Source organism: Trachypithecus francoisi, unplaced genomic scaffold, assembly GCF_009764315.1.
Source record: "Trachypithecus francoisi isolate TF-2019V2 unplaced genomic scaffold, Tfra_2.0 Lachesis_group4, whole genome shotgun sequence".
Taxonomy (NCBI): domain Eukaryota; kingdom Metazoa; phylum Chordata; class Mammalia; order Primates; family Cercopithecidae; genus Trachypithecus; species Trachypithecus francoisi.
Window position 1 is genome coordinate 56,351,694 of NW_022681469.1, and position 9,349 is coordinate 56,361,042.

Below are 9,349 nucleotides of genomic sequence, written 5' to 3' on the forward strand. Positions count from 1 at the left end.
GGGAGTGGCATTGGGGTGGGTCTCGGAGCGCCATGAAGTGATTTTGCTTATGTTGCTCTGCTGTAAAGACTGGAGTGAACCCAGCAGTCATCATGGGAGCAAGGAGAAAGGCCATGCGGAAGTATGCTAAGGAAGTCGGAAATGCAAATATGGCCAACGCGACTGTTGTCAAAGCGGTGAGTGGTCTTTTCATTGAAATGTTCCCTTCTGTCTTGTTCTTCAGTGCCCTCCATCTTTACTCATGACTCAAGTTTAAACACAGTACGAAGTTACTAAAAGAGGAAGGTTTAGAAACCACCCAAGTATCCTCTGTATTTTATAGGCACCTGATAAGGTCAGTTATGAGGATGTTTCTGAAAAAAGTAAGGAAAACATCATTTTAAAAAATAAAAATTAGGCAGTACCTTAACAGATTTTACCATTAGCACTTTGTCGTAGATTGATTCAGCTGATAGTTTAAGAAGCTCAAAGGCTGGCTTTTGCTGTTCAGGCATGCTAATGTGTGACCCGTCGTACTAAAGTTAATGGAACTATTTTAGAAGTTAGCGGCAAATGGATAGATAACTGAGGAGAGTGGATTTTGTTGGACAAGAAAAAAAAAAGAGGAGAAGGAAAAAGAGAAAATAAATTGAGTTAAAATGGAAAGTTATACATACATCCTTTTTTTGTTCAGTTACAAGGCTGGAATATGACAAATATTTTACAAGGGGTCTGGTAGAGTCAGTAGCTTAAGAATACAAGGGTGGATTTTCCATTACAAATCTTTCTCACAACCAGAAATGTGAGTTGTTCATAGAATTCTGATTTGGTTTAATTTTTGACACAGGATGCAGAAGTAGATGGAGAAGATGCTACCAAGCTGGAAGAAGAGGATGGTGAAGTAAAATATCCCCCAATAGTGATCAAAAGCACATTTCCTGAAGAAATGCAAAGATTTATGCCCCCAGGGGATAACATCCACACTGTCATTTTGGATTTCACTCAAGTCAATTTTATTGATTCTGTGGGAGTGAAAACTCTGGCAGGGGTAAGCATCCTCTTGAACGAGTCATTTAACACCTCTATGTCCAAGGTCATACTATCAGCAAAATCAGGGAGGTGGACTAGGCTTTCTTCTTAACTTTTAAAATTCTCTTCTGTTGCCGTTTATCACCTTTTGATTATGGAAAATTTCAAAAATATATAGAAGTAAAGATTTTAGTATATTGAACCGCCATGAACTATCACTCAGCTTCAACGATTATCAACTTATGGTCAATCTGGTTTCCTTTATAGCTGACATCCACTTTCTCTTCTTTTATTTTGAAACACGTCCCAGTAATAACATCATCTGTAAATATTTTAATATCTATTGCTACAAGAAGATTCGTTTTAGAAAACATTGCTGTAATATGCTGGGCTACTCGGGAGGCTGAAGCAGGAGGATTGCTGAGCTCAGGAGTTCAAGACCAGCATGAGTAAAATAGTGGGATGCTGTCTCTTAAAAAAAATTGTTTATAATTTTAAAATTATAATATTTTTAAGTTAATATAATAGTTTTATTATACTTAAGTAAAATTTAACAGTATTTTTGCCACCCCTTATTATCACTGCCCACATAAAAAGCAAAAGAAATACAAAATTATTTTTAATTGATTAGCTCAAAATACATCATTATTGAAGCACAGTAGCTCAAGTGAATGAATTAGAGTGTCTTCTATCACTGAAAAACAATGGTAAAAAGAGACTTTCATCTGGCACAGAGTAAAGAGAAACTAAACTTTATTTCAACATTATTACAGATTGTAAAAGAATATGGAGACGTTGGTATATATGTATACTTAGCAGGATGCAGTGGTGAGTATACCTCTAAGATGGGGTGAAGCTTAAAATTTCAGTTTTGTTTCTCTTATTTAAACAATTGCACTTGGGGGCCGGGTGCGGTGGCTCAAGCCTGTAATCCCAGCACTTTGGGAGGCCGAGACGGGCGGATCACGAGGTCAGCAGATCGAGACCATCCTGGCTAACACGGTGAAACCCCGTCTCTACTAAAAAATACAAAAAAATAGCCGGGCGAGGTGGCGGCGCCTGTAGTCCCAGCTACTCAGGAGGCTGAGGCAGGAGAATGGCGTAAACCCGGGAGGCAAAGCTTACAGTGAGCTGAGATCCGGCCACTGCGCTCCAGCCTGGGTGGCAGAGCGAGACTCCGTCTCAAAAAAAAAAAAAAAAAAAAAACAATTGCACTTGGAAATGTCCTGAATTATAATTATTTTACAAAAATGAAAATTATTCCTCTGAAAAATCACTCTAAAGCCAGCTTTGAAATTAGCCACATGGAGGCATTCATATTACAAGTTACTTGTGACAACCTCCTGAACTGGAGTTGGGTGAAAGGAGCCAAGAAGCCATCGTTTATTATAGTATTAATGGCTGCTATAAATATAGTAATTATAATATATACATTACTACAGTAATAATTATCTAATGGCTGCCATAAACAGTTACATATAATCATTCAAGTTGCTTGTTTGTCCAATGGTTTGGGAATACTTTGCCTGCTATTTTTGTTTTATATTATATTTTGGTTAAAACAGTGCTTGAGGCCAGGTGTGGTGGCTCACACCTGTAATACCAGCACTTTGGGAGGCCAAGGCAGGTAGATTGCCTGAGCCTAGGAGTTCAAGACCAGCCTAGGCAACATGGCGAAACCCCATCTACTAAAAATACAAAAATTAGCCAGACATGGTGGTGCATGCCTGTAATCCCAGCTACTCGGGAGGCTGATGTGGGAGGGTGTCTCGAGTCTGGGAGGCAGAAGTTGCAGTGAGCCAACATCACGCCACTACACTCCAGCCTGGGCAAAGGAATGAGAACTTGTTTCCAAAAAAACAAAAGAAAAAGAATTTTTAAAAAAGGAGCCAGGCATGGTGGCTCACACCTGTAATCCCTGCACTTTGGGAGGCTGAGGCTGGTGGATCACCTGAGGTCAGAAGATCGAGACCATCCTGGCTAATACAGTGAAACTCCGTCTCTACTAAATATACAAAATATTAGCCAAGCTTGGTGGCACATGCCTTTAGTCCCAGCTACTTGGAAGACTGAGGCAGGAGAATCACTTGAACCTGGGAGGCGGAGGTTGCAGTGAGCCGAGATCACGTCACTGCCCTCCAACCTGGGTGACGAGTAAGACGCTGTCTCATAAAAAGGAAAAAAAAAAAGTAAAACAGTGCCTGAGGCTGGGTGTGCTGGTCATGCCTATAATCCCAACACTTTGGGGGGCCAAGGTAGGAGGATCACTTGAGCCTAGGAGTTCAAGACCAGCCTGAGCAACATAGTGAGAGCCCATCTTTATTTAAAAGAAAAAAAAAGTAATAATAGAAAAAGTGCTTGAAAATGAAATCTGCATAAAGGTGCTAGTTATCGCCTGTAAGATTACTAAAAATCAAAAATAAATGACAACATGCTCCATAGGCCTATGGTGGGAAAACAGGCTTTCTCAGACTTTACTGATGGTAGCACAAAATGCAACAGCCCCTGTGGAGGGCAGACTGACACTAGCTTTCAAAATTATAAGTGCATTTACCTTTCGACACGGAAAATCCAGCAATATGCTGCATATGTTCAAAGTGACACATGTATGTTGTTGATCATCACAGCGTTGTTATAAAACAAAAGAAAAGGCCAGGCGCAGTGGCTCAAGCCTGTAATCCCAGCACTTTGGGAGGCCGAGACGGGCGGATCACAAGGTCAGGAGATCGAGACCATCCTGGCTAATACGGTGAAATCCCGTCTCTACTAAATAATACAAAAAACTAGCTGGGCGACGAGGCGGGCGCCTGTAGTCCCAGCTACTTGGGAGGCGGAGGCAGGAGAATGGCGTGAACCTGGGAGGCGGAGCTTGCAGTGAGCTGAGAAGATCCCGCCACTGCACTCCAGCCTGGGCGACAGAGCCAGACTCCGTCTCAAAAAAAAAAAAAAACAAAAAAACAGAAGAAAAAACTCACGTACCAAACAAAAAGGACTAGTTAAATAAACTGGGTACATCTATACAACAGATAGGATGTAGTGGTAAAAAATTAACAAAAAGGGTTCAGAATTATATATATATGTTATAATTATAACATTAATATATATATTTCCCACTTTTTTTTTTTTTTTTTTGAGACGGAGTCTTGCTCTGTCACCCAGGCTGGAGTGCTGTGGCCGGATCTCAGCTCACTGCAAGCTCCGCCTCCCGGGTTCACGCCATTCTCCTGCCTCAGCCTCCTGAGTAGCTGGGACTACAGGCGCCCGCCACCTCGCCCGGCTAGTTTTTTGTAGTTTTTAGTAGAGACGGGGTTTCACCGTGTTAGCCAGGATGGTCTCGATCTGCTGACCTCATGATCCGCCCGTCTCGGCCTCCCAAAGTGCTGGGATTACAGGCTTGAGCCACCACGCCCGGCCGATTTCCCACTTTTCTTATCCCCAAAACAGCTTTATATATATATATGTATGTGTATATATATGTGTGTGTATGTATGTGTATATTTATATATGTTTATATGTGTGTGTGTATATATATATTTCCCATTTTTCTTATCCCCAAATATATAAAATATGCTGTTTTGGGGATAAGAAAAGTGAGAAATAACAATACGCATGTATTTATATTTACATAGAGAAATCCTGGAAGAACACACAAGAAAGTAGTTTCCTGGGATTGCGGATATGATGGGTGGAGACAGGAATTGGAGTGAAACTTTTCCTATAGCATTTTAATATTTAAACTATATGTGCTTGAACCCAGGAGGTGGAGGTTGCAGTGAGCTGAGATTATACCACTGCACTACAGCCTGGGTGACAGAGTGAGACTCTGTCTCAAAAAAAAAAGCACTATATGGAAGTGTTACCTTTTTTTAGTTGTTGAAGACTGATACCCAGAGTATGGACTAATTTTCTTTTCTTCTTTTAATAGCACAAGTTGTGAATGACCTCACTCGGAATCGATTTTTTGAAAATCCTGCCCTATGGGAGCTGCTGTTCCACAGCATTCATGATGCGGTTTTAGGCAGCCAACGTAGAGAGGCACTTGCTGAACAGGAAGCCTGGCTCCCCCTCCCCAGGAGGACTTGGAGCCCAATGCCACTCCTGCCACTCCTGAGGCATAGATGAGGACCTCACCCTAGGATGGGGTTATAAGCCTCTCGTGAAGTTCATAATTTACACGTTTTAGATACTAGACACTAGATTTTTTTTTTTCCTGAGGGTAAATACTAGTAGTCGAGGCTTGATTTGGAGGGTGAATGACGCCTAGCAAGATGTATCGTACTTGTGTTTTTTTGATTGAATATTTCAAAGATAAACTGGCCTGTTGCCTGCATTTATTATGGAGAGGCATTTCTGCTACATTTTAGTATTATCTTTGTAAGCTAAGCACTGAAAAATTTATTTCAGTTAAGTACTTTTAACCTATGAATAGGATATGCTGTCGCCAGATAAGTAGTGGTTCTTTGTTTTTCTACTTGTTGGTCTATAGACTGTCTATAATTAGTTATCTAACAGAAGAAAGAAACTGCAATTTTCTAGAAGTTCTTGTTTTAAAATAACCTTTTATTTATTATAGAAGCAACATAAATGCATTGAGGACATTTTTGAAAAAATAGACAAAAATAAGAAGATAAAACATTATATTTCGACCAGAGATTACCACTGTTAACATCTTAATGTCCTTCCAGATCTTTTTCCATGCATATACATTTACATTTTTAACCAAAGTAAGACCACATCTATAGTGTTTTATAACCGATTTTTCTTTAATCAATAATCTCCACTTTCTCATTCCAGCACATTTTTTTGCCTTAGACCATATTTAAATTTCCCCAGTTGTCCCCAAATTTGCAGTTGGTTTGTGCAAACTGATATTCATTCTATGACCTTACATTGCAACTGGTCATGTCCTTTAAAGTCCCTTACATCTATTTTAATCTAGCACAGTTCCTTTTTTATGACATTAACTTGTTAAAGAGACTGGGGCAGCTGTCCTGTAGAATCCTGTCTTGTGAATTTGCCTAGTTGCTTTTTCATGGTGTTGTTTAACTTATTTTTATATTGCCTTTACTACCTGCAATCTGAAAGTTATATCTAAAGCCTTTATAGATTCAAATTAAAGCATTTTGTGCTAGATTATATCGTAGATAAGATACATGCTTCATATCGCATCACTTCAGAAAACACGTAATATCTAATTGATCTACCATTAACTAATCTAGTGATCTAAGCTAGATGAGTGGATCGGCATGAGTCTGATCCTCCGGTTAGATTTTCCCCTTTGTGACTACAGACTTATCTGTGTGGTGTTCCTTTGGCATTGAATGAATGTCCAGTCCCCCATTGGCCATTTACCAGGAGTTTTAACATTGGGTGGTAATTCTTTGCTAAATCATTAACTTTGTTAAGGTTTGTGAGTAGGTTGTCTAGTTCTTTCATTTCTTCTGCCTTTATTAGTTGATTGTTCTATGTGAACTATAGCTTTCCCTTCTCCACTTGAGCTATTGGTCATCCTTACCCACCTACAGTTCTACTAGCAGGGCAGGTTGAATGCTTTATTATTTTCATTTAATTATGAACTGCAAAGTAAATAACTGGTTTATTAGATGGTGACAAAGTAATGGGTTTTTTTTAGATTTCCCTTTTCTGGTGTGATGGTGGTCTTGTGAATTTTGAAAGTTTTAATGGGTTTCAATCCATTATGTTCTTTTTGATGCTCAAAGTGTCACGACTGTGGCCAGTATAAGTCCTTAAAAGCTTTGTTATTGTTGCTAATCACGAAGTAGCATTAAAGACCATGTTTTTAAGAAAACTAACCCCTAGGTGTAACTTAAATCTTCCTTAGAAGTTCGTAACAGCTATCAGTTCATTATACATCAAACTCAATGTTCAGGCTAGGAGTAAGCATAATGCTCATCATACTCATTCCACAGAAACATGGAATGTCAAAGGTTGGAGGAGGATACCTTTAAACCAATTTGTCACTTTCAGTTGTTTGTAACTATCAGCTCACTATAAATCGAAGCATAGGTATTAGCCAACCTGTCTAAAGCCTCCTCTGCTAAGAGTTCCTGCTGATAGTGAGTTTGTTTTTTCTTTAATATGTTGTCTTATTGACATCTTGTTATAGTTTTCATGAATAAGATACTGCCAGGAGAAAGTAGTCAGATCCCAGTGGAATTCTTAGCATGGCCTGCTTGCAACCAAACCCTGTGTATGTGTTCATGTTAACTCGTATCAGGTTTCTCACTGTCTTTACTAATTAAATTCAAAATAAACTCCTCCTTTTAATCAAAACTTTAGCTAATTCTAGAGTGGAATTTAGATTTGCTTAGTTATTTCCTTTGCAATCATCACATGAGATCAGATACATCTGCATTCTGATACAGACTGCCTTCTGAAAGAGCATGTAGTTGTAGAACTTCAGCTTACACTAGAAATTTTTGTAAAAGAGTCCATATCATTTCAGCCATTTAAGTAGAATTTAAGGATTTTAAACTATGTTAAAATACTTTGGCCGGGCGCAGTGGCTCACGCCTGTAATCCCAATACTTCGGGAGGTCGAGGCGGGCAGATCACGAGGTCAGGAGTTTGAGACCAGCCTGGCCATCATGGTGAAACACTGTCTCTATTAAAAAATACAAAAGTGAGCTGGGCATGGTGGTGCACACCCGTAGTCCCAGCTACTTGGGAGGCTGAGGCAGGAGAATGGCTTGAACCCAGGAGGCAGAGGTTGCAGTGAGCTGAGATCACACCACTGTACTCCAGCCTGGGTGTCAGAGCCAGACTCCGTCTCCAAAAAAAAAAAAAAAAATTCATTGCACATTCTTTAGCACCAGCCTTCCACTTAGCAGATACCGTGCTTGATAGATTGAAAGTAGTGCACAGGCTGGGCGCAGTGGCTCACACCTGTAATCCAGCACTTTGGGAAGCCGAGGCGGGCGGATCATGAGGTCAGGAGATCGAGACCATCCTGACTAACACGGTGAAACCCCGTCTCTACTAAAAATACAAAAAAATTAGCCGGGCGTGGTGGCGGGTGCCTGTAGTCCCAGCTACTCAGGAGACTAAGGCGGGAGAATGGCATGAACCCAGGAGGCGGAGCTTGCAGTGAGCAGAGATCGTGCCACTGCACTCTAGCCTGGGCAACAAGAGCGAGACTCCGTCTCAAAAAAAAAAAAAAAAGTAGTGTACAAAAAAAGGTATGTGTCTGTTACACATTTGTATTTAGCTTTACTGTTAAACTTTTAAACTGTTTTGAATAGAATTGTTATGTATATTAAAAGCACCAAGTCTTAAGGAGGGAAATATATTTTTGTTTTATCATTTTGCCTAGCATCTGAGAACGAGTGCATTTCAAAATACATTTCATCCGTATGTAAATATGTCAGAATGTTTTACTTAGAATTATTTCATACAGTGAAAATTTCCTGACCTTTTTTTTCTTACAGGCTTGTCTCTGCCTTTCAAGCAAATAATATATAAGCCCACCTGTTCTTTCTGGGCCTTAATAGCTGCTACTGCATCTTCTATGTTTTTCCACCCTGATTCAAATTCAGATTCATATGGTCCTATCAAAATGGGTATAATCTACATCATCTAAGGACTAGCCTTATTTTATGGCAATATATGGGAAAGCACTGTTTTGAAGAAGGTCCCATAAAGAAAAGTCCTTTGACCTTCTCAAATCCTGTGCGGTATGACAGTGGTTGATCTCTGTCTCATGAATCAATGGAATATGTTTGAAAACGTTTGTGAAACAGGGCCCAGGAAATTCCAATCTATGTCTTAGACAGTGACTCTGTATAAGTATATGGCAGCTGATAATGGGATCCCAATTGCCAGTCTCATCTCCAGTGGAACCTGAGAAACTGTTAAGGGTATGGATCCTCTTCAAGCCCTGGAATAGCTCATCTTGTAGTTCGCAGGCAACATCTAAAACATCCACTCCATGTGGTTTGATCCTGTGTCCTTACCTGTTTAGCAGAGAAAGACAGTACCAGCTTCTGAGTGTACACTTTTTGAGAAAATGAGCCTGCTCTCTTGTGTGGATGAAGAAAAGAGGGTAGCAAACCCAGTGAATCTGTCCTGGAGTGGGTGGGTGTGTTTTTTTGTGTGTTGGGGGGTGGGGGTGTGCCCTTGTGTGGGGATGAGGGAGGGAAGAGTATGTGGTGGGGAAGGCTCTATTATGTCTGCCCCTTTAAAGATAGTAAATCAATTTAAATGCTAAAATCAAACAGAACTTCCTCGGTGTGAGCCTGCATGCTTTACTGAGTGCAAAAAATGCTATTGGTCCTTTTTAGTGCACCTCACCCTTCAGGAGTGCCTTTAGGATTCAGGATGT

General features: G+C 40.2%; 1 protein-coding gene across 1 annotated transcript in view; it reads left to right on the forward strand.

The window, feature by feature from the left end:
* Positions 1-7,580, forward strand: part of SLC26A5 (solute carrier family 26 member 5) — a 49,312-nt gene extending 41,732 nt beyond the window's left edge. The window contains 5 exon segments of the mRNA XM_033193819.1: positions 69-176; positions 827-1,027; positions 1,782-1,836; positions 4,934-5,062; positions 5,065-7,580. Of these exon segments, the coding sequence (XP_033049710.1) occupies positions 69-176; positions 827-1,027; positions 1,782-1,836; positions 4,934-5,062; positions 5,065-5,126 (555 nt within the window). The 3' untranslated portion in view covers positions 5,127-7,580.
* Positions 7,581-9,349: the final 1,769 nt, after the last annotated feature.